Genomic DNA, 26,561 nt, shown 5'->3' with positions numbered 1-26,561 from the left:
CTTATACTTAACAGAGTGTTATCAGGTCTAATCCTAAATGAAAATTTGCTATTTATGTTGCTTCTGGAACATTTCCTTCTTCTCTGCTGGGTGGCCTGTCAGTCTATATCTGTACAAGACTCATTTCACAGTGGATAATTATATTCTCATTTGCTGGTAGATCCTTGGATCTCTGTGCCGCTGAGTGCATCTACTTCCTGTTATAACAGCTGGAAACAACCACCGTATTTGTACAATATGCACATACTGTACATTTTTTTAAGTATGAATGTGGTGCCTTCAGGCACCTGAAATTTCCAAAGCTCTCATTGTAACATCCTAGGTGGCAGTTTATTTTCCCCTGATGTCACACCAGGAAGCAACGTTTTGTATGTTAATAACTTATAATGAATATTCCATTAACTCAAATGCTGTGATTTTGTTTGACAGACTAACTCAAGGTGTGAGGTGAAAGGCAATGCATATGTGGTTTTCAAAATTTCTACAAATAAAACTTAAAAGTGTGGTGTGCATTTGCAAGGAGGGGAGACAGAGGATGTATTCTCTGTAAGGCAGGAGCTCAGGAGGATGTCGAAGAGGCAGCGCTTGGTTACACCACTTGCTTTTTGTTGCTTCTAGCATGGTTGCCATAGGAAATTAAGGTATTTCTAAAACATGCATGAAAGAATCAAAGCAACACTCCATGTATGTTTTTGATGAGGAAATAACATTATAACGTGATGTACAGCTCAAAAAAGTACACAATACTGCGGTTATTCCTTCCTGCTCTCCACAAATCCGACCTGGAAAGTCACTTTGTCATAAGATGTGGAGGAGATAAGAGCAGAGACAGTCCATGCAGTATTGTGCAACGAGATGCTTTTCTTCAGCAGGTACATGTGTCAGGGAACTGGTCTGAAACATGGATGCAGTGAAATGCAGGGTAATCCTGTGAGAGGATGTGAAAGACATGAGAACGTGGTGCAGCCACAGACAATTACCCGAAACGTACCGCCAGAGCTACGTGATTTAAAACACAGCATCCACATGTTAGAATGTCAGAATGGCCCTGTCAAAGCACAGACTTAAATCTAAAAAAAAAAAGTTAAATTGATGTTTGCAGAATGTTGCCGCCCACGATTTTTACTTTAGTTTGAGAAGCTATGTCAAAATCAGGAAAATGGATCAAATTCAATCATGACCAAAAGCAGAACTGAGAGTTCAATATACACAATTTTATTTACATTGACACTTGTAATAGCAACATTTCAGATTTACACAGTAACTTTAAAGCATTAAATAAATACACAGGGGAGATGCAGCAAGCAGTTGAATGAAAAATAGTCTCTGGTTTTCAATAAGGCTCCTTTCCCAATTGTATAATTTTGTCATATTCAAAGTTTTCTGATCCAATCTGAACATTTGGAGCAGGTTCACTGGAATTGGCCAAAATTAAATCCTTTCTGTTAACAACGTCATAGAAAGAAGAGCAACATGCTGATTCTCTGGTTGAATCTATATAGGGATATCTGTGCACCTATATGAAAATAAAGCATAATAATTTCTGTATCAATGTACCGCTTCTTCATTAGGATAAACATCTTCCAAAGTACTTTGTAATATACGCGCATATGTATGTACAAAAAGACGAGAGCAGTAAGACTGGGGTCTTTAGTAAGCTAGATGAATCTGTAGTAGTGGCACCTCTTGACAGTAACTCTTTGAAACTCACGCACGCGCACGCTCATTCACACGAAGGAGGACGGGCACGCTCGCTCACGCGCACGCACAGACACACTTAGCACACGCAAACAGGACACTTTCCACTCCTCCGAACAACACCCACAGCTGGGAGAGATGCTGGGACCACTCCAGACGACTGGCTGAGAGGTGCTGAAAACCCCCCACTTCCGATAGAGGAAACAACTGGACGACAAAAAAAAAAAAGAAAAAAAAAAAAGAAGAAGAAGAAGAAGATGAGAGGGACGGTAAGGAAACCAGCTACTGGCCGGAGAACAATGAGACGGCCAAACACAGTAAGTTCCGCACAGACTGTCACCTTCTGAACGCAGCGCTAGGAAAGAGTCTGTATTGTTTTCTTCTTTTCTCTCTCGCTCCTGTCACCTCAGTGAATGCTGCAATCCACTTAATGGCATATCGCATCAGGTTCTGCTTGTCTTAGTTGGAGAACTACACTGCTAGCATGGGGTGACACACCAATCTGAGTTTGTAAAAAAAAAAAAAAAAAAAAAAAAACTATTTCCAAACTGACGGATTGAAGGAGAGTTGGAGGAAAGCTGTGAAAACACATGTGAGAAATGGCAGTACCTACCTCTCGCTTGTAAACATATGAACAGCGGGAGAAAACAGTTATATACATCTTTACAAGAGATCGACACCTCTCGCAGTCCAGCTGTCAGCAACGCAACGAAGCATAAAGGGTCGCATACCATATCTATATCTATGCCGTAGCTGCAGTCATGCACTGATCATGGTATTTGCTAACGAAAGTCCCAAAAGTCGTTTGCCCTTTAGGTGCTGCCGTCCTGGATCTACCTCCTAATGAACTCGAAGCACTTAAGGATATGTCGTCGTCGACCATGCCGCCTAATAGCTTATATAGAAGTATCCGTGCCATTATATCTCAATTCAAATTGGCCCCCAAAAGTATCTTCTTCATACAGCATAGATCTGCAAAGTTGGAACGTAATACTGACAATGAAAGTGATAAAAAAAAAAAAGTTGTAGTATTTTCATCATGTGATGTATGGAATAAAGAAAAGTTTAAGTGCCTCAAGTGCTTTCTTTTCCAACCCAACAACTGAAACAGTCAAAAAAAAGAAAAGAAAAAAAAAAAACGCAAACGATGCTCCATGACAGAAAAAAAAACAAAGAATAACAAAAAAAAAACACCAAACGTAAAAAGAAAAAAGAAGACATTTGCTATATGTGGACTAGTCCCCCCCCCCATCCTCCCCTTGAAAAAAACCCCTCTAAAATGATGAAACAACTTTAATGAAATGTAAAGGAGACATGAAAAAGTGTAAAATAACCAACCGATGTAACAGTGTAATAACATAATGAGTAATGTGTGACGGCCGCCCACCCTCAGTGGTGCCTTCAGAGTTCTGGAGATTGGGAGCAATAGTCCAAGTGTCCTCCCAGCACTGAGCAGGCAAGAACAGCGATCGCAAAGATAAAAGCCCGTTTATCCACGGACGCTCTCTCCTGCGAGAGGCGGCGCTTACTCCTCTTATAGCAACCTTCGCTGGTAACGGGGGATTCGGGAGAGGGAGGGCTGAGGTCGAAAAGTAGTGGTTTGGATGATTTGTGGCGTAACATCACAGGCACTTAGAGGCAGCCAAACAAGTCCGGCAGGTCCTTAAACCCACTGGGCCTGAAGGATTGTCCCCTCCACGAAGACTTCATGCTGAACCAGTAAGGGCTGTGTTGGAGCGCTCTTACTGCTGGCTGAGAAAGAGCTGAGAGTTGCTGTGCTCTGAGAACTGGACTCCTCCCTCGCTCTAGGCAACACAGGGAGTCTGGAACTGAAGTTCAAATAAATCTGAGAGAGAGGAGAGAGGGAAAAAAAATCTGTTGGAATGGATTTTCAGATGCTTTAATTTGTGGGAACTCAGTATTTTTCTTCTTTTTTTTTTTAAAGCCTGACTGTCTAAGATATTTCCAGAGATTTGCAGAAGTATTAACTGAACTTTGACGATTACATATTTTGTTACACTGCCACAACAAACGTAAGTGAATTTTATTGGGATTTTTGTGATTTTTTTTGTTGTTCTTTTAATAGTGTAGCACATGATGGTGAAGTGGGAGAAAAATAATACAAACAGATAAAATTATGGAAAGCAGTGGCATCCATCATTTGTTTTCATAATCCTCTTTGGTATATCAAGGCAATTCAGTTTGAAACTTTTTCCAGCCTGATTAAGCTGGCGCTATTCTGCAAAGAGGAACGAGCAAAACTGTCGGCGTCCAAGAGTGAAGTTAACAGTGAATTAACCAAAAATGAAAGATAATTGCACAGTACTTTTAATTTTTTGATTAGTCAAAAAGGTTGAGAACTGTTATTAATCTTCTTTCCTCTTAATATTTACATATCCATTAAAATCCCAGTAAAATACAGACCGACATTTGTTATTGCAACACTACGAAATGTTGCAAAAGTTTAAGGAGTTTTTTTTCCAAAGACAACACTGCATTGTAAGCGAGCGTGGGAGAAATCTTCTAAATGTTGCACCAGCAGGCAAACGTGTAACATAATATTTGAACGAGGGAGAGTAAAGGTAAACAATTTACATGAATTTTTCTCATCTGGTCTTACATTTTTCATTAGCTCAGAGTTTGGTGTTTACAGACCAAGACGTGCCGTCGACAGCGAAGGCAAGTCAGGCCGTCGTCTAGAATGGTGATAATTGAGCCAAAGAATCTCGCTTGTGTTTACATTTCGTAAGGGAAGACTTTTTAGCAAAGTGCCTGTTGATGTGAAGCTCGTACCCTGAGGGAACGTCAAGGCTTCTGGAATAAAAGAAAACTGTCACGAGGCAGACAGATTGCTGGACTGTCATAGAGACGTTTCCGTCATCGTGACTAGCTCTGCCTTGCATCACGCAAAAAATGAGCTGCGACTGGTCCACCTTTTCTGTTTTTATACACTCAAAATGATTCTACATCTGCACAAAACCATACGTTAAAGCTAAATGGGAGATGTTTCTTATTGACTGTAGGTGTTGTGGATCAGCATGTAGATTGGTTGTCATGCAACTGTAAATTTGATGGTCTGATCCAATTACCACCATCTCTGTACAGTGTGCCATGAGGACAAAAATACTGCTTATGTATTGTGCAATATATTTGCATAGTTAGGAAAGGGCAATTGAGAAACACATTAGAAACCGTCTTGTTAAATTATTAAATTGACCCCTGATTTTGTAGTTAATGCATATTCTCATGACATATTTAATTATGACATGTACAATATTGTATATATGTTTAAATAACAATGGTGCGTTCACACAAAACGCATTTTGAGCGTTAGGTTAATCTCATTTAGGCGCTATTTCAGATATTTAAAACAAAAAAAATTATTAATATCGACTGATGTGAAAGGTTTGTATAGTGATACGTTTCTCAGCCCTGTTGTCCAGCCCTCGCTGGTCTCCAGTTCATCAAATAAAACCAAAACTTTTCCCAACTTTCAATCCTTTGAAGTCTTCCTGATATTGTTGAGGAATGTGATTTTGATCCTTGTGCGGTTTTAGATAACAGTGCAGAAACAGGTGAACCTACATGTTTAGCGGCATGTGACAGCTGTTGCTCGATGCTCTCAACCACCTTCGTGAAGGGGGGTCTCTTGAAGGGGTCCGCATCCCAGCAGGAGCTCATGATCTGATACCTGCAGCCAAACACACAAACAACACGATGTTCCTTCAGCTAACACAGAGCGTCTTCTGTCCAGTACTGTTTCATCAAAAGGTCTTTCATTAATCATTTGTTATTCTTGTGCGCCGCCAAACACAATAGGATGTGAGCGGGCTGTGACTCAACTCCCCAATGTTGCATTCTTGCATATCGTTTTATCAAACCGCAGCATCTCTCCGTTTGATGATGCACTCTGAAGACTGTCACGTTCCACCTCAACAGAAAACTCACATGTCGGTGGGTGCGAACTCCGGAGCGTCCATCCGGTATCCTTCTTTTATCTGTTTGTAGAACTTGGCGTCCACAGGCATACCAGGATACGGACTGTTTCCTACGTTCAACAGGAATCTCAGGTTACTTTGTGCAGTTCTGGCAGCACCCAGATAAGCCGGGATAAAAGCGGCGACATGCATGGAGAAACATACCCAGTGAGAAAATTTCCCAAAGCAAGATGCCGTAGGACCACACGTCACTCTCAAACGTGTACACGCACTCAAAGATGCTTTCTGGGGACATCCACTTCACCGGCAGGCGGGCCTGAAACAGAATACCTCAGTGAATAAATGCAGTCCATCTTTTTTTTTTTCCGTCTCAAATACAGATTTTACAGAAAGTTTAATAAGCAAAACAACCAAAGTGTAAAGAAGTTCATGGCTCTTTGAAGTTTGTAAAAAAAAATAAAGAAAAAAGAAGAAAAAAAGAAGAACCTTTGAAAAATTTTTTTAAAAAATTACTAATTTAATTATTACTTTAGAGGTTATACTGTAACAGAATGGAGCAGAAATATGTAGCAACCCGAAACATGCATCATAGGAACTCACAGTTCCTAATAATTCATTTTTAGTGGTTTAAGGAAATGCTACATTGGCTAAAACATCTTGTACTGTTTACTTTAAAAAAGAAAAAGTTTGTACTTAAGAGGCATGCTCCAGAATAACAAATGGTCGCATAGATGCAATTTAGAAAAGCCAAACCACATAGAACAGTGCAATTTTCTGGCTTACTTGCGAAACTATTCACAATGTTGAACATCTTAACATTTTCCTTCAGTTATAACCACAAACTTTTATGTATTTTATCACAATTTTAGAGGATAGATTCATGCATATTTTATTTTGTGTTKTTTYTTTTTTTTTTTTTTTTTTTTTKYTTTWTTTTTTAACAGACATACATTTTCAGATCTTGCCAGATATTCTCATTGACTTTGGATCTGGAATTTAAAAGATTTGATAGATCAATAGACCTTAATGTAACCAGTTCAGATTCTGAACTAATTTTAGATTTGATCTTTAATTACTCTATTTTAACACAGTATTTAATCCTTTTGTTGTAGCTCTCCCGCTGGAGGGTGTACTCCAGTCTGAATCTGTTGAACTCTCAAACAGGACCTTCTTTGAGGATTTCAGCACATTTAGCTCAACCAAAAAGGGAAATTTTAATCTCATCTGATAAAAGGAGCTACTGTGGGGATCTTGGCTGCTTCTCTCCTCGCCTGGCCTGTTAGTTTTGGTTGGATGGCCAGGTCTTGGTAGATTTGTGCTTGTTCTCTCCAGTTCTAGATGATAGATTCATATTGCTTAATGATAATGTTTTAAAACCCAACTCTGTTTTATCCCCGTTCTGTCTGCTGTGTTCCTTGGTAAATCCTAATGTCGTAAAACTCTCGAGTCCTTCACAGAACTGCTGAATTTCTACAGAGACTAAATTACAAGACGGCAATGAAAAACCCCTTTTGCCATTTCCTGTAAAAGGACTTATACACCCTTTGTCAAATCCCTCATTCACCAGGGAAGGTAGTCAGGGGTCTGCATTGCATTGTCAAAATCAAAGAAAATAATTTTTGAATAAACAGGACTCAAAAATAATTTCTAACAAGAAGAGTAGAAATGTGAAATTTATCACTTAAATTTGTGATTGATGAATTGCCAGAGCCAAATCAGAGGCTTTAGGTGAAAAATGTTTATGAAAGTGGCTGAGTTGAAGGGGGGTAAATACATATGCATGCCACACTTTTATTTAATTTAGTTAAAAAAAATATAACACAAACCGTTTTACTTCCACTTCACAATTACCTGCTTACTTTGTGTTTTAACACAATAAAGTGTAGTAAAACTGTGGTAGTACAATAACAAATCTCGAAAACATTCATTTGGTGTAAAAGTACTTTTTCCGAGGCACTCGAGAGTTAATAGTTATATTTGTAATTCTTCAATAAGTGCATCTGAAAAGCGAAGAATCACATCTTTGTTTCTCAAGTGTCATACCCTTGGATCAAACTGCCAACATAAATGTTGGCAAACAAAGTGTGAAGAAGTTCAAGGTTCTTAAAAATCTTGTCTCGACTTGAAATCTACTGCACAGTAATGCTGAGTCAGCAATGGTAAGTCAGTATTGTAGCTGACGTCCCTGTGTGTGCATTTTCCTAGTCATAAATCACAATCCAATCTTTCTGTGATGCTGAACAAAACAAAAAAAAAAGAAAAGAAAAAAAAACCCAACATTTGTCTCACATGGTGATCAGGCCTTGGAGTCTCCTAATTAGTCAACTAATAGCCAATTCATACTGCTATGAATTTGACTTGCATACACAACTTTTTGCTTGTTTGTTTCTTGTATTTCAGCTTCCGCCGTAACTTCATGACAGCTCTACTTACGTTGCCCTTGACGACGTAGTTCGAGTCCGTGGTGATGTCCCTGGCCAGGCCGAAATCACAGATCTTTGCCACTCTCCCTTGAGTCAGCAGGATGTTCCGGGCGGCGAGGTCTCTGTGAATACACTGAAACAAGACGCGCCACAGCAATCACAAATGAGCTTCTTCTTGTAACAGACTTTGAATATTTTTTCCGTGCCGGACTGTTTAACACACAGAGGCCGACATCGATATGCAAGCTCTCCGGACACAGTATCTGCGCCTCGGCAGGGGGATAAATTTTTCAACAACATGCTCAAACATGCGTTTTAGATCCATTTACTAGCTGTGGAAATGCAATCAGCTCTTCCCATGACAGACACGCGCACGGCGTCTGCTTATCAGATGTGATGGGCTTTATCCAAAAAAAATAAAAAAATAAAAATCTAATTCGGCAGCTGTTCATAGAAAATCTGCAAACTGTGAGAAGCAGAAGCTTACATTTTTGGAGGCTAAGAACTCCATGCCTTTGGCCACTTGGTACGAGAAGCTGAGGAGATCCTCGGTGTCCAGAGACAAGTCGTCCTCATCGAACATCTCGCCGTCTGCGTCAGCTTCGAGGTACAGGCCATCTGGGGGAAAAGGGGAGGTTTAAGAGAGATGACAGTTTCATCTCTGTTTTCAAAGCTTTTTTTTTTTGGACGGTTGAAGTTTGATGAATGGCTGGCCGGCTTGCCTTTGCGTAGTGACTGTCTCCGCTCCGAGGACGAGATCGACGGTGAGTTGCCAGCAACAGAAGGCCTCATGCTCATGTAGCCGTTCAAGCTGTCACTGTGAAGAGGAAAGGAGCAGTCTGGTCTGAGCTGAGTCCTGCTGTCCAAAGACCCTCCCACGCACGATCTGTATTGAAAATACTAGTACTCTCATCTTCATTTTTTTTTTTTTTTTTTTTTACTTTTTCCCCTCCCATCACAAATCACTTTTAAAGCAAAGCCTCACCCATCTGCAGCTCTCTTTTGTATGAAGTTGCGGTAGAAATAGTTCTCCTTTAGCTCACAGGTGCTGAAAGATTCTCTCTTTCTCCGCAGGAAGTTCAGAAGGTCCCCAAAGCAGCAATATTCTGTGATGACCAGCGTTGGTCCTAAAGATGGAGAATCGGGTCTCATCAAAATGAGCTTCCAGAATCCAAGACATGAGCAAAACTATTTCACATTTCAGCCATAAGCTTAGTGTATTTCACTTGGGATTTTATGTGACATAATGTTTGATTGTAAAGTGCAAGTATTCTTTTTTTTTTAAATTATTATTAGCAATTTGGCTAACATTGCTAACAATGCGTTGTACTGACAGCTGTAAGGTCTTGTGGGGATCTATGCACATCTAAAAGTCAGAAATTTTTTGACAACTCTCTTCATTGGATTAGAGGCATCTTTTAAAATCAATTTTCTGATCTAGCTGGCTCTAGCTCTAGATTCAGACTCGTGATTCTAACACGTGATGTTGGGAGTTTGAATATTTCTGCAAGGCACCAGAGCTGTGCTACGTTAGACGACTCCACGCCAAATCTCAACTAAATAAATCTGACCCTTCCAGTTTCAATCCACCGCCTAAAACAAATAAAACAAGACAACGTGGATGCCGCACCTCCCACAGTGCAGGCTCCCAGCAGGTTGACGATGTTTATGTGGTTTCCCAAGTAACTGAGGACCTTCAGCTCTGACATCAGTGCCTCTTTCTCTGTGGAATGAGCGCTTGCTGTAATAAAAGCAACAAGATAAGAATTTGCAAAAGGGTTAGAAGCAAAGTCATCTCACGTTGAAATATGATTAGTTGTTCTTATCTGATTGCTTTGTGGGCTGAATAAATAGAGTCGCACTGCAGGGTAAATATTAAATGTATTGCTTTAGAATCAGAATGCAAAGCTTGAAATGCCAGCTCAAAAAAAAAACAAAAAAAAAACAGCTAACATGTTTTGAGCACCTGTAGGCATATCTGACAGCTACTGTGCACATTTATTATATTCGTTCGTTGGGTGTGCTGGGGCAGAACTTACATTTAAGCATTTTCACCGCCACCGTCATGACTGAGTCAGCGTTGGAGAGTCCATACGCTGTGGCCTCCACCACTTTCCCAAACGCCCCAGATCCCAACGTCTTCCCTGGAAAAAACAGAGGTCAGACACAAAACATCGTTATCCCCTGTCCTCTTTTTTCTTTTTCTTTTCCCAAACAGACCGAGCACCAGCGCTTCCAGTTTGAGCCCCGGGGCTGTGTGTGCAGTCACCAGGACGTGTAGGATCCTGTTTGAAGAGAGCTGTTGAAAACAACACCCAGAATATGTCAACAATATTGTGTTTGCATAGGAGGAGTGCGGTTTCTTTCTCTTTGAGCTGTGGAACGAGTTGGTCAGTAAGAAACACAGACGCGGCTAATGCCTTAATGCAATGCATACATCACTGGAACAAAGACAAAAAATGGTAAATCAGCGTAAAGTAGCCAGAGGGTGTTATTGTCACGCCTGACAGTACGGCCTGGGCTTTATGATTATAACTGTTACTGCGTCCGAACCCCGTTTATCCCTCCAGGCTTACCTACCCAACACATAACAGCCCAACAGCATAAACACGGGTCAAAAGTGCTGGGGTGGGTCAGCTTGCTATGACTTGCGGCGGTCATTCAAGGACGCCCACTAGTCGCCAACGGACTTCGATAAAGGCGTGCTCACCGAAACGCAGGTTATTCCGTGGGAACTCCCACTGGTGATTGTAGGGCAGCTGCGTGGGGTCAATGTACACATAGCTGTTGCCGTGGATTCCCTCAATGACTTTCCACTGGACCTGGTATTTGGGTTTCTGACACACACACACAAAATGAAAAGACAACAGAGGCACGTGTGAACTCATGAATTCGTGACGGACACCTCGTACGCCTGATTGCAGGGTGTGCCTCACGCAGGGAAAAATGCATCACCGTCTTACCTGCATGTACTTGTAGAGCAGCAGGATAACAATGAGGCAGAGGATGCCTGCTGCTGATATGAAGCCAATTAGGAGAGGAGTGAACAGACCATGCCTTTCCTCTGCAGGGAGACGGAAAAGATAATGTTAGATAACCAAAGGCCCAATCTGTGACTTGTTCGCTGGTTTGTTGTGGTTGCACTGCAGATGACATTGCAAAGGGGCATTAAGGTAAGCCAGAGAAGGCTAAGCCACAATGAAGCACACTTTGATCAAATAGCAGCAAACTAATCCCATTACTCGTGTGCGCATACACAAATTTATCCACGTTTTGTTTTTTGTTTTCTTCGTGTCCTGCTCTAATGTCCCGTGATTTCACACCTCTCGTTTCCAGTGTCCCATGCTACTTTTGCAGCTGCGCCGGCGAGAAGTGCATGCAATCGTTGTTCTGTCCCCTTTGTGTCTGGCCGCTTGTGATGCCTCATTGTTTTGCTCCTCTGTACACGCCGGGGTGTAATAAGCTCTTTAGCGATAAGGAGCTTTCTCTCCACTTCAAATCTGAGAATGCCGAGTCTGCAGGAACTAATCCCCTGTAAACCTGTCAGTGGGTTCTAAAGCTCTGTTTTCTTCGCTGCAGCTCACTGACACCTACAAGCCTCCCACAGACCACCGAGTGCCCAGCGCCGGGGCTCCCACTGCGCTCCTACACGCTCACGCGCCTCCGCCTGGCCTGCTGCTACTCTGTGCTCAACGAATCCTGGGACTGGCTCCCGAAAGCATGTCCTGCCTGGCCACAAACACGCACTGTCCCCATAATGCACACCCACATACCCTTCATCCCCCTTCTGCACAAAGCAGTTTCTGCAGGCTCAGACTGGGAGAACTTTGGTGTACTTTCAGCTGCTGCACCGCCGCTTTTAGGACATTGCGCAGCAGATGGGGCGGCCGTTGCAGGAGAGGGGATTTAGAGACGTAACGTACACAAAGGGCTGGAGCTAATTCCTGTTTTTGCGCCTTGTTGCAGCCAATCGCCTCTGAGGTAGTATCTCTTTGTTAATGTTTACCAAATGGATGGGAACCAACCGAGGGTTGGCAGGGAGCTCGGGGTTAATCTTTGGCAAAAATCTTTGTTTTCAGGAAACAGGTTGAGGCTCAGGAATTATCGCTTGTTAAGATTTACTGTGGAGGGCGAGCCCACCGGGACGATCGAGATAACGTAGAACAGAGTCTGGTGGGTTTGCATTAGGATTGTTGTTTTAATAAAGAATACATTTTAATTCTTAAGTATAAGCTGCCAATCATTATTGGAGGAAAAAACAGTAAAGTAAATATGGCAAATACACAACTATAGTCAAGAAGATGAGGTAAATAATATTAGCAATAAGCTTTCAAACACTGTGGCAACATTGTTTACTAAAATAGGTTTTAATGTACTGCATGTGTGTGTGTATGAAATATCTAATGAAATATAAATTATCAGAAGTATAAATAAGGTGTTTTTTCTTACATAAATGCTAAATTAGCCATATTGGCTGCTTGTATGAGAAATGTACCACTGAGACTTCCAACTTCTGTGTATGTCTCTGCTCATTTCACTTTGTCCGTAATAATTTAATTTAATTTAATTTTAAAAATGCAACAAATTCGGTTACAATTTTTAATTTAAAAGCATACTTATTAGGGTTTTGTTTAATCCATGCTTTCAGGATTAAACAAAAGCCTCAATCTTAAAACGAGTGTGTAGAAGATCTAATGAACCCAATCGATCTGCACTGAGACCGCCCATCACCCCATCGGTGAAAACAGTTTCTTTTTCATGTGAATGCATGAACTTGGATGCAAATTTACCCGTGATAGAAAACAGTATGTAGGCTTGCTCTCCGTCCCCGGTGGCGACGCACTCCAGAGTACTGAACTGTGTTCTGACGTTGACCCAGCTCTCCACCCTCTTCCCGAAGCTGGTGCTTCCCGACATGACGGTCATGACGCTGCGCTCCTCCTGGGTGGCGTTCTTTTGCAGGGAGCACCTAGAGGCATATCTGTTTGTTAGTATTTCATCATCGGATACTTTTTAAAAAAAATTTTAGCAAATCTACAGCTTCACTTTACAAAACCCACAAAGAGCTGGTCAGTGACCAGAATAGACAAATCCTCCTTTGGTCGGCTTCTGCTTGGTAAACGGAAAGGAAAATATGGAAAATTTTGATTTTAAAATCTTTTAAGTAAATCAGATTTTAAAATAATCTACAATTTTTTTAGTCTATAAGCTGATCATTAACAAAAAGCATACTTGGATTAATTTTTTAGGCAAATGCTTTGAACCATTTACATTTTAAACTACTATTTGCATTATTTCTCTTTTAAGTAAGTAAGTAAGACATTATATTTAAATGGCACCTTTTAAGATACAAATCAAAGAAGTGCTGCATGCACTATTAAATAAATGGAATCAGTCAAAGTTTGAATTAGGAGGTTTGACCGCAAAGAAAAACGGGAATCTGTTTTAAACTGATCACTTCATCTACTGTCTTTGACTGAGAAAGTTTTAAAGAAAAGGCTGAAACGCATCTTTATTTTCTTATTTAAATCACCTCTTGCTTCCCTCTTGTGTGGGAAAGAAAACTTGACATTTCTGTTTTTATAAAGCAAAAGTTGAGCGTGTAAAACTAGCATCCAGGCTCCACCGATCCCAGCTGTGCTCCACAGAGAGCGGCGCATAAATCAGCACTCACAATACCCGCTCTTCCTGTTTAGACATTAAAACACCTGTCATGGTGGTGCAAGTAATGAGCATCAAGTGGATTTGATTTCTTTTTTCTCTTTTTTTTTTTTAGTAAAGTGATTGGGCGGGATTATCGAGCCTGACTCATTGGCCGTGCTGCTCGGGATTGTTATTGGCATGGCAACCACATGCTCCTCCCTCATGTATGTTTGACAAGTTGTAGCCAAGCAGACGCGGCCGTCCGTCTCCAATCAGCGAGTGAATTCTTAACAATCTCCCCGTCACGTGGGAGAGGGTGGGGGGGGAATCGTCTCATCACGTCAACCAATCGCAACCGCAAATCCCACATTCCACCGTCATCATCATTCCCTGACTCGATTCAGCGCGTCTCTATGTGACCTTTAGGACCCTCTGGGTTAAACTTCATAGGTTGTTGTTCAAGTTTGATAATAAAAATCAAACCACAAGAACCAGATCTGAACTGAGCAGCCTGTTGGTCGTGGGGTAAATGTATCACTTGGAGAGAAAACACACATTTAAAAAAAAAAGGTCCAACGTCAGAAAAATAAAACAAGTTAAATTAGCAAATGCATATTAAAAATATGGAGTATGGGAGCATGGGCTGAGAGCATGGTACTGTTGTGATAACTATAAAAATGATAATGATTGATCACTTATTGTTTTAGGTACCTGCATGGCGCAGCATTCATAGTGCCACCAACAACTCTACTCTTGATTCGTTCCTATCTGAAATAAGCTTTTTCAGGAGATTTATGTCACTAAGCTGCACATAGGCACTTTGTCTACTCATATTTTTGAATTTACTGATATTTTTGGTGCTCTCAGAAAAAACAGTGAAGAAAATAGTAAAATAAACATTTTAGTCAGTTTTTTTTAACAATTGACAACAATATATCAAAATTTTATATCATGACAAATGTTTTGACACGATAAATGCCCACCCCTAGAGCACATCATGAAATATTGGTTTGCATAACAATAACTCACTGCTTTTCTTTTGAGAGGCTCTGCCACCATATGAGGCAGAGACGTTCATCATTGATTGAAATCATAAGATTTAAAATTCATCATCTCCATTTTCTTTTTTTACTAATACCTGGTCATAAAATGATTGACATAGGTTGTCACATTCTCAAATTTACCCTCATGAGAAAACAGAAGAACGGCTGAAACAAGCAGACTTGTTTTTGTGTGGATAACAATAACTGACTGAAGACTTTGTTGTTTCTCCCCACCCCAGCCTCTAAAAGCCTCACCTGACAGCATGCTTCTCGCAGTAGTACCATTTGATCTGGGGGGCAGGGTAGCCTTCAGCCACACAGTGCACCTGTCCATCCACTGGGCCCCCATGATCTATGATCGCAGGCTTACCTGGTAAACAAAAAGCCGACGTCAGACTGAGAGACCGTTAAGTAATAAATTACAGGCTGTCGAGAAAAAAGGGTGTTTGCACTCCTTCAGGCACAGCTGTGAGCTCGGTGAGGCGCAGACAGAGGGATTGGACTTCATCAAATTACAATTCCTAAAGGTCACCTCCCCTCGCGTCAGCTGCCGAACGTGAACGCTGCTTGGAGAAATGCATTTTCATGATGCGGCTCAAGGGGAGAGAAAACCTTTCACTTACTGATAACAAACACGGAGAAGTTCTGCTTTACCGCCGCGTCGCCGTTGGAGGCTTCGAAGGTATAAATGCCACCTTCTGTCGCTTTGAGCCGCACCAGCCTCAACTCGCTGATGTAGCTGAACAATGAGACAAATACATTTTAATCAAGGATGTTTTTTTTTTTTTGTTTTTTTTTAAGGTAAGAAAAAATATAGGAAAATAAAACTGAAAATCACTGGATATCAAGTCCTGTCTGAGAGAGAAGTTCACATGGAGAGATAATCAGTGCTTTATTTGAGTAATGTGTTCCCTTTCACACATCTGCATAGCATTTGTTTTACTGACCCACATCCAGCTGAGGATCGAAGTGAACGTCTTTATTCTTCCCATATTAACAGAGATTTTGGATAACACCTGACTTTTAAAAAAAAATCAAAAACATGTGCATTTCACTGGCTTTATTTCCCGACAACGCCAACCAATTACATTTGTAATCTGGCTGCAAATGCTTCACGAGAAACCCTGGGGCGACGCTTTTCGCCCCAGCTGTTTCTCTCAGGAAGCTGACCTTGCAGCTAGGCCAAGGCCGCTAAATTCCAGCGCTCATCCAGCAGCGCTTGCTCCTACTCTGCGTGGACTCAGTTCAGCGAGTTTGCCTCGTGCACACACCTGTAGTCCCTGCTGTGCGTGGTGATGACGTGGTCGCTGGTGTTTCTGAGGTTCTCGCCCATGAAGCTCCAGGAGGCGGCGCGCGGCTTTGGATACGCCTCCATGCTAACGTTCAGAGACAAACTGTCGCCGACGCGGACGTGGAAGGTTCTGTTGTGGATTTCTGCTGAGCTGATAAACCCCCGTTCTGAAATGTGAAAATAGGAGGCGTTTACAACACTGGTGGGGAAAAAAAAAAAACGCTCCAGATTTTTACATGCGTGAGGATGGGTTGACGTGATGGGTCAACGACGTGACAGTTTGACCCGTCACGTCAACTCAGTTTGCGTACGAAAACCTGACCGCTAGAAATGACATTATTGTGTCAACCTAACCTAGTACAATAAGACTCTCTCAGGTTATGAGCAGTTTCAATTAAATTTTGATATTTAGGAAAGACTGGTTTTCTTTTTGCCAGCAAATTAGACAATATCCAAAAGTTCAATTTCATGCAGTGATGGGCAGCAAAATAGCTTTTGATTAGCCTGAGGACTGATTAAAGACTGAGCTTAGCTGCGGTCTTGTCAGGAGTTAGATGAGAACAGTCACACTGCTTCCATAACTTGAAGAAAAAACTCTGCATACTAATATTTGTTAACTCATCTCAGCTTGATTTAAAAGAAAAGTGTTCCTGATATTCAGAATAAAAAAGACATTTGGGTTTTTACCAGGCTTTATTTTGAAAAGCAATTTGAAACCAGGACATTTCTGCTCTACCAGGTGAAAAAAGTATACTTTAGTATACTTCAAACATACTTAAATTTGTGAAAGTACACTTTAAGTATACTAACTATTAAGTGTACTACCTATAAGTATATCTGAAGTATACTGAAAATACACTTGTACCAATTTCGAAATTAGTACTTTAAACACACTTAAACATAATTGTACCAAAATACACTTTTAATATATTAAATAAAAGTATACTTTAAATGAACAAAATATGAATGAATATGTATGAATTTTTAAGTGCCTTAATAATCTTTTACAATTTATTAAAATTGCATACAATAAAAAACATGATAATCATGATGTAATTTTTAAGAAAGTACCCAATCAATTTTCAGATGTGTGACGTAAAACCTTATAGTCAACGGCATTAGCTCCAGTTCATACTCCGGACCAGATGGTGGCGGTATTGCACACTTTCATTTATTTAAAAAACGCCACAAAGAGAAGAGAAAACTTGAAGCAGGGAAGATAACAGATGCTGTTCAAATTCGCCATTTTTACTCGCATAATATTGCCTTAAAAGTAGAGAGGGCCTTTACAATAGTTACTAATTTTGGTAAATTCAAGCTGGTGACGTTCTAGTCCGAGTTATACGACAACACAACGGGACAACAACCGATAGAAATGAAATGTGTGTCATAAAAGGAGCCCGGAGGGACGAAGGCTGCTAAGTGTTGCTAGCTGGTGATAAGTTTGCTTATTAATTATCTTCATTTAATTATAAACAGTGCAGTAAAGATATATAACTTACCTTGGTTTCTTAAATAATTATTTTATCAATTTTATTGTGACTTGTATGATTTTTACAATAGGAATCATTCAGCTTCATGTTATAACTGCATGCAGGCTGTTTGTTGCGACTTATACTTTAATTCATAAACTTAACCTGGTTTTAATTAAGCTCCATAAGACAAAGAGACTTTGATATTGTGAGGTTGTTGTTGTTCTAACTCGTTCATCAATGATTTTATCTTCAACATATGTTTGCAGTCTAAGCAAATGAAGATGAAAGAGGAAGCCAGARAAATCRRRTGTTAGAAAACCTAAARRCTTTTCTGTCTMAGAAGARGCTCTGRCTCCACCAGRTCACCAACCAGCTCTRASGATGAACCTTCACATTGTCTTCATGATGTAAGTTTGTTTTTTCAATGAGGAGCTAGCTACATTTTCAACAACAAAAACTGCTGTGTTACCAACACTAAGTGCTTAATAAACATGATTTGAATTTTTCTCTTCTTGTTAATCTAACATTTATCTTTTTTAAAATTTTTTATTTGTTGTTGACTTTCAGGGCCCTGTGATGGACTGGTGACCTGTCCAGGGTGAACCCTGCCTCTCATTTGATGGCTGCTGGAGATGGGCACCACCAGCCCCCCTCACCACCCTGCAAGGATCAGCTTCATAGTTAATGCCAACATCAACTGATTCTATGACATTGCTGACTATTTTTTTCTACTTCTAACATAAACAGGCAAAGAAGACACCCAGAAATGTTTTTCCACCCCAGGCATTCGGTCCCAATCATCAGTTCTTATGATGTCACATACATGGCGAGTCCGCAACGTCTTAAAATTTTATTATTTTTTTATTTGCCATTTTTCTGTTCTCTTTAAAATACAAATGCTTTCTCTGTATAATTGCTCTATTGTTCTTTTTTGTAGGATTCTGTAAGGTGCAGTGAACGGGAATGTTCTGTCGTTGATCCTTAGTTTCATGTTTTATTGTCACACTTAAATTTTCATGTTCATGTGTTCATTTTTGATGTGTAAACTGATAATTTATGTAAAGTTCATAAAGTTGTGAGTAAAATTGGACAATTTTAAAATGTTGGTAATAAAACAAAATATTTGAATTACCTTTGGTATCTTGTGTAATTAATATTTCCATGTAATTGTAGCCTAAAACAATGTAAGTATGGTAGTGTAGTTATGCATGTAATGTACAAAATAGGTACGTAGGAATAAAGACTTTCACGAGTAATTAAAATTGTAGTTTATTATCAATAGCAGGAAATCAAAAATACAAATTAAGTGTAATTTAAATACATTACTGATATATTAATAGTATATTTAAATTATATTTGAAGTATATTAAGTATATATTTTTGAGAGAATTGTTACACTCAAAATATAACAATTATATCGAAATATAAAAGCTATGAAATATGATATTTAAAAAGTATACTTGTTTCAAAAAAGTACGTATAGTATACTGAAATATACTATTAGTTGTAATTTAATAATATTTAAATAATACTAAAGTATACTAAGCACAAAATTAGTTGTTCCAAAATAGTAAAGTTTAAGTACATCGATAAAAGTGTACTAAAGTATGTTAAAATTTAGTATACTAAAGTATACTTTATTTTTACCTGGGCTATGAGTGTGGCAGCTCATTTAAAAATGAAATACATTAATCCGTTGGCTGTACCCTCTTATCTTTGCAGGATCTCAGTGGTGCTGGTGCTCATCTCCAGCGATCGTTGGGAGGAAGAGGGTAAACTGCACAACGCAGATATTCATATAAACGTAAATGCTGCATGTTTTTGTTAATTTTGAACAATATTAGAAATATGTTAAAAGATGCAGAACAAACAAAATCAATTCCTTTTTTAAATAATGTAAATATTTAATTGGCAAAAAAAAATGCAGTCAGCTCGATCATTTGTAGATTAATTGATTAATTTTTGCATTAACCACTTAATAATTGACTAGCAATAGGTGGTAAATAGTAGTTTTTATTTTTACAGAATTTTAACCAGAATAAGCTAAAACTTGAGAAGTTCTGGGTAGAAGATATTTACAAAGTCTTTTTTTATTATCTTGAAGTCAAATGTATATGTTTATTGCAGTTTTGGTTTAATGCTCTGAATGTATTGTTCTTCCACAAATGGCAATTTTTTGAGTCTGTATGCTCCAGTTAACAATCAGTTACTAAATTATTTGATGATTATTTGAATAATAGATTTATCTTGATTAATCATTTCAGCCCCAATCAACAACCTTTGGTATTTCGTTGCATGATATGGTAATAACACTGGACCTTGCACTAGTATTGACACCCTGAAGTCTTTCTCTATTTTGTTACATTACATCACATTAATTTAGGTGTAAACATACAACCACTACGTGGATAAAAATTGAAAACCATGCATCATTTCCTTTTCACTTCACAAAGTTTAGCTACTAAATCATTTCATGGCTTTATGTCGATCTACCAGATAAAATCCCAGTTGAATACACTGATCTTAGTGGTTATGTTGTGACAAAATGTGGAGAAGACAGAGGAGTGTATCTACTTTTGCAAAGGACTGTAATGCTTCCATTGAGTGTAGACACAAATATGCAATTCCCAAAATGCTGAACAGTTTTCAAACATGTACAATTGGAAACCAAGAGCTTGTTGGGAAAACTCAGGAGTTTTAACACACTACAGTCACATGTGAAAGGCAAAGATTGGTAATCAGAACTTCACCGGAACTTATTTTGATTTCATCACCAGGAGGAGATGTGGAAAATATTTATCTTCCAGACTCACCATAAACGTCCAGCCACACGGACATCGTACTGTTCCCTTTGTCGTTTCCGGCTACGCATTTGTAACTCCCAGCATCCTGTGGACGCACGGACTCTATTTGCAGCGTGACACTGCTGGCGTGAGTGTAGTCCTTCGTCAGGATGCGTGCATCGACATCAACCTTTGCTGGTTGCTGTGGACACCAGATGGCACCCTGTCAACGCCCAGAGATCTCTAGAGATTAACCCCGAAGGCATGTCTATCCTTGCCAAGCAAATACTAGCAAAGACACACAAATGCATGCAATATGACCACAGACACAAACTCCACAAATCCTATTGCACATGCAGAGACACCTTTGACCCTCCAGCCACTTGCGCAGAAAAGTTAAGCCCTTTTTTATTTATTTTTTGGACATGCAAACTGTCTAAAGCACGCTCTACAGCAAAAGGCAAAGCTGACGGGTCTCACCGAGCCAGGTGGTGCCACCCAATTCACTGAGAACTTTCCATTGACATTGGTTGCATTGCAGGTGATCAACAGATTTTCATTTCGAGTTAGAATGATTCTCCTGGGATGCTGCATCTGAATTTCAGGAGGACCTAAAGGGACTGAAATAAAACAAGTTGTTCCAGATCAGAGCTCGACCCCAACAGAAACGAATCACAATAAAGAAGCTCAGTAACACGCATTGAACACATAAGACACATTTTTACCTTTCTTTACTGTCAGGGAGTATTTTTCTGATTTGACGGCTCTTCCCTCGAGCCTCCCCGTGCACACATAGCATCCTCCGTATGTCAGTTTTGCATTCTGGATGATGATCCCTTGCTCCAGGCTCGTAGAATAATGGAGACCAGCGGGGAGGGCTTCTCCAGAGCACGTTTCCAAAGTTAAGTTGAGCATACTTGGATCAGTTGCAAGGCATGGGATGTCAGCGTTGTGTCCCTCACGAATAAGAATGCTGTTTAACAATGATTTTCTGAAGGGATTCTCCGGATCTGCCAAGAAAACGCAATTGCACAGGTTGTGTGAGCGAGCGGGACTTCACACTGAGTTGCTGAAGCTTTATGGCTATATGTTTTGTTGTGCAGACGTCTTGGCAGACCGACAGGCCCTGGAAATGTGAAGAATAAAAACGATGCCTCTGCACTTTTTGCTCTGACAGCCAAAGAATGTCAGAAGTTACGCAAAGTTGTTTTTTCCAAGTTTCCAAGCCTTTCTGAAAACTTCAGAATCTAAGTCACGATCAAATGCCGCTTTACAAAAAAGCAGGAAGTGATTTCAAAGAAGTTCATGGCTAAACAATAAAAAAAATTTGAATATTGCATGATGCGGTTCCAGTAACAGTTTGAGTTTAAGGAACTCCAGAGTAATTTTGGATGAAATCTTCCTTTGCTGCTATTGTGTGCAGGAAAACAGCAGCTTCGGGGAATGTTGAAGTCAGATGCTTCATGCTTGTCATGAGTTACTCTGTTTCTTCTTATATATTTCCCCCATTCTGTTGCACTGGGGGAAATATATAAGACCATCCCTTTACAACCAAGAGTAAAACATTATTATTACTAAGTAATTATGACTTTTTAATCAAAAATTTTCAGGTTTTGAAAATAATTTACTGCATTAACTCAACAATGTAAGCCAACAGAGGCAGCGATTGCACATAATAATTAAATCAGGTGAATCAGAGTTAAGGATTTTGAACTGTTATTATTCAGGTTTTACCATGTTCACTAAAATATCCAGCCTCTGAGGCGAAACTGAACTCTAGCGCCTTAATCTTAGCCATCCTGTTCACAGTATTCCTTTCAACTTTTGGTAAAAATCCCAAACAAACAAGATTGTTTTACTTAACCATACATCCGAGCTAAAAAGTAGTTATTGTTTGTTGCCTCTGAGATAGATGCGGGACTGTTGAGCGAATGATCAGCACATGATAAGAGCCTGCAGTGATGGCGCGGGGCTAGAGGGATGCGATGACAGGAAAGGAAATACAGTAAAACTCAGTCATGCACTCAATAAATAGCTCCAGAATCTACCTCACCTGTCCGGGGCAGAGTTACACACACCTTCTTATGCAAAACAAACCCACGCGCCTCAGCATCCTGTCAGTAAAGACAGTACTGCCAAAAAAATAAATAAATAAAACAACCTTTGACTGCTGTAGCCTGGAGTCTGATTCCATGTCCTCCTAATTGAAGATCGTCTCGTCTCACAAACACAAACCCAGTACAGATTCACACACACTTATTGGTCACCCAGATACCTTTGACGAAGACGAAGATGGAGGCTTCCTCACTGGACTTCTCATCCCGGCACAGGTAGCGGCCACTATGGACACTCAGAGCTTTGAGCTGAAATACTCTCCGCATCCCATCGATTAGTGATGTTTTAAGAGGTCTCTGTCGGCTTTCTCGCCACCACTGTGTCTTGTTTTCACTCTTACATCGCAGGTCGAGGGGATGGTTGAGTGGGACGACGAGTTGGGTCTGATTGGGGATGATAGTGGGCTTGGTGTTGCCTGAAATGGGATTGGAAAGAGGGTTATGATTCTGGAAGGTAATCTCGGTACAACTGAGTTGACCTGTTCTAGCATCTACGCTACCCAACATGCCTGTCCCGTGCATGACAAAAGCTTAACAACAAATCTCTTGTCTAAAAGGTTAATAAGGTCCACATCAAACAGTCATTAACTGACGTGTGTTGAGAAACACAACGTACAAATAAAAATGAGAAGATTTTGGACTTCCATCTTGCCTCATATGAAATCTGAAACCAAATACCTATTTTTTCCACTAGAACGTCACACAGGATTAAATATACAAGCAAACAACAATCTCTTGCAGTGTTTCAGAGATTTAAGTTGGTACACACTGTAAACAATGCAGGACAAAACCCAAACTGGGTTATTTTACTAACCCTAACCCTGAATCAATGGCGGAAAGATCCAGAACTGGGATGATTTTCCACCACAAGTTTGATTAAATGGGATTCATTTAATGTACTAGCATGGTTTTTCAACCAAAAACATTTGCTAAAATGAGAAATGTTCAAAGCTTTCAAAAAGTGCGATGAGAAGAGTGGATTGCCGACTGTTTCATAACAGGGAAACACACGTAAGACAAGAGCTGGCAATGGCTAATGCTAAGGGAACAAACCCAATCTATAGATCACATTGACACAAGCTCTTGGCATTAATATTTGTCACTTTGTAATTTATAATGCAATAATTTGGAAAGACAGCATTGAAGTTGAATCAGAAAAGAATAAACTGTGTTTTAATTGGTCCCTTTTAACATGTACAGTTATAACTAGACGTCATCACTGCAGCAGAATACGATGTTAGGAGTCTTTTTAGACTCTTTGCCCCCCTAACAACAAAGGTCACAATATTTGATCCAACATTTGTTCAAAATCTACCCAACTTCAACTCTAACCTCTTGAATCTAATATAATAGATGACCCAACAGTTTTTGGACTGTAACAAGTTTGTTTAAATTGTTAGAATTAAACACTAGAGATTATATGAGCAGAAATATTTAGCAAAACACCAAAGAAAACATTGGTGGAAATGATCTGAAACATTTAACTTCTCACCATATTTTGTGTCTTTGTCACCCAATGCTTTAAATCTTCACAGACGTTGCAAAAATAAAAATAAAAAAATTGGACAAAGTGAATAACTGCTCTTTGTCTTCTGAGAAAACATGCTTTTTTTTTGCTTTTTTGTTTTTACAGAGCAAACCCACTTTACATGATCAGTACAAGAAACCACAGTGGGAGTGTTGAACAGGCAGCTGCTGATAGAGATACGCCCTCAGTTGGCGAAGTCCTCAGATTAGATAGAGATAGAGACAAAAGGGAGGCGCTGTCGAGTGGAATGATTGGCAATTTGAATGCAGGATTTGACAAATCAGTGAAGAGATAATCGAGGGCACCCTCGGGTTTGAAAAGGCAGATCAGGGCTGCTAGTAACCTTTGGGTGGCCCACCTCAGCTGAAAGTCATGCAAGATTTTTACTTGGGGTTTAACCGGGGGATGGGTATTTAAAAGTAGCAGAACTAAATGCATAAAAACCTCTACTCATTAAATCTTGTCATTTTTTTCCTATTAAAATGACGTCAACACAATCCGGGATGTGCACAGATAAACTCTAGATGGAGCTGGAGCGCAAGACCCTCACAAAAAAGTGTCCTTCTGAAATCTTTTATTATTATTACTACTATTATTATTAACAGTGTATATAGTCCAGTGTAGAATTTTGCAGATTTAAAAGCTTAAATTACCAGATTGCCTGTAATAAATGTCACACTACAGCCAGCACACCTGAACACCTGACCCTGTTTGTGTAAAAACACAAACAGAAGTATCACCTGACCTGAACACCTGACCCCCAAAATGTCTGTGCATGCCACTGAATACAATATATGTGCATTACAAAAAACTATCTGGTTAGAGGGGGCTAACGGGACGGGGAAGGAGACCCCCGGCAGTATAAAGCAGCTATAAATCTTTAAAACATAACTTCTTCAGTTAATTCTGCTCGAGACCTTACGTCAGCAGAGACTCCAGGTAGTTCAGAGAACAACTGGGACATTCAGCGTAAAGCTTTGGTAACACGCAAAGGAGACGAGAAATAGAAAGAAAATGAATGCATGTTGTTTTTAAACGAATCCAGTCACGTGTTTATTTCCGGCATCATCATCAGCAGCAGCATCATCATCATAAAACCTGGCTTATTATCTGTGCACCATGCGCAAGCGGGCTTTAGGAAACTTCGCGGCGTGCCCCTGTTGCATCACATGACGGTTCAGCCGGAGCGCACACTGCCTCGATATGTGGCATTCATTCAAAAGACAAAAAAAAAACTCCCAATTGATCTGATTGAAATGGTCCGATCAGGCAAGAAGGCCACGAAGTCCACCTGACGCCGCCCTGAAACGCCTCAGCACGGCTACAGGGCGCAAAGGAAAACACCTCGCTGATTCAGTTCCCCCCTTTCAGAATCGGCTGAGGCACCGAGACACCTTTTCCATACATTTACCTGTTATCTCTCAGGGGGGAAATTTCCAACCGCCTTATACTTCAATATCCCCGTGAATATCCCTCTGATAAAGAGCATTTATCTACTTTTCCTGACTCTAAATCGCTCAACGGAGACTACAGGTGGCTCTTTCTCACTATATAAACAAGTAATGAAGTGCTCCCATTCGGCTATTGTGGACCTTGACCTTCATGTCCACGCTACTGGAGATAAAGCTAAGTCATAACAATTGCAATGTGTTTTTAAGCCAAAGCCCACTGAGAGTGAGAACAGGTTTTAAAGCGTCCCACTGAGTCAAACACATCATCTCGGAACTGGGAAAAACACGCACACAACACGCACACACATACGCACATAGAGAGACAAAAACAAGCCAGTGAAACGGTCGCGGATAGAAGTCGTTTGCATGTTTCCTAGGAATCACAAACCAATATTTTTACATGTTGACTGTTATGCGCTGCCGGTGGATTATTTGCATCTTATTAATATTACTGGAGAGCCAGTTTTCACCACGACAGTTTTTTTTCTTCGTCTTCTTTTTTGTTTCTGTTCGTTTGTTTTCATCAATGGCGCCTTGTTTCTTGATTAAAGCGTGAATTATTTAAATAAGTCTCGCATTCAAATCGTCAGAGTATCTGCTTCCCTCATTGGGTTTCTGTGTGGCTTCAGGTTGTCCTCTCTTACAGACTCCCCGTACGAAGAGAAAGCATCACAACACTGTTGCAAAATCATACATAAAATAAAATAAAATAAAATAAGCGAAATCTACAAAATACACACAAGAAGCCTGTTAAACTTCAACCCACCCTCCCCGCGTAAGTGAACAGCAACAAGTTGCGCGTGAAGGCACACACGCTCCGCGAGCCTTACCTGGGTGGAAGCTTAGCTGTAAAAACACAAACAGCAGTATCCAGAGGTATTCCATAGTTAGTATTCCATGGGTCTAGCTGTGAGGGTGAGCCAGTGCCGCAGTGGTCAAGCTGGTGTAGCTCTCGCTCGCACTTCGCCGATCGCGTCGGGCTTCAGGGGGAAGTTTGTCTGCGGGGTTTCGACAGAGGCGCGCGCGCTTCACAGAGCTTTAAAGGCACAGATGCTCAGCAGCCTGTCTGAAAGCATGCTGTTGTCCTGCAGCGGACAGGAGGGGACGGTGCGGGCCCACCAGGTGGCTCTGCCTGAGGAGGAGAGTCAAGAGCATGTTTATAGGAGCCCAGTGG

General features: G+C 40.3%; 1 protein-coding gene across 4 annotated transcripts; it reads right to left on the bottom strand.

Moving 5' to 3' along the window:
* Window positions 1-1,214: 1,214 nt before the first annotated feature.
* Window positions 1,215-26,561, bottom strand: kita (KIT proto-oncogene, receptor tyrosine kinase a). 4 transcript variants are annotated; one of them, XM_008407471.2, is made up of 21 exons: window positions 26,218-26,561; window positions 22,570-22,824; window positions 21,020-21,304; window positions 20,775-20,914; window positions 20,325-20,517; window positions 16,017-16,203; window positions 15,369-15,484; window positions 15,001-15,115; window positions 12,850-13,028; window positions 11,023-11,123; window positions 10,770-10,896; window positions 10,099-10,203; window positions 9,690-9,800; window positions 9,045-9,186; window positions 8,782-8,945; window positions 8,547-8,677; window positions 8,070-8,192; window positions 5,841-5,952; window positions 5,647-5,746; window positions 5,284-5,389; window positions 1,215-3,544 (listed from the first exon to the last, which is right to left on the bottom strand). In XM_008407471.2, exons 1-21 carry the CDS (start codon window positions 26,270-26,272, stop codon window positions 3,362-3,364), a joined length of 3,030 nt encoding a protein of 1,009 aa, XP_008405693.1. In that variant the 5' UTR covers window positions 26,273-26,561; the 3' UTR covers window positions 1,215-3,361.

The sequence above is a fragment of the Poecilia reticulata genome, linkage group LG4 (genome assembly GCF_000633615.1).
Source record: "Poecilia reticulata strain Guanapo linkage group LG4, Guppy_female_1.0+MT, whole genome shotgun sequence".
NCBI lineage: Eukaryota > Metazoa > Chordata > Actinopteri > Cyprinodontiformes > Poeciliidae > Poecilia > Poecilia reticulata.
Note: the sequence above shows the minus strand (reverse complement) of the source record. Positions and strands in the feature narration are given on the sequence as shown.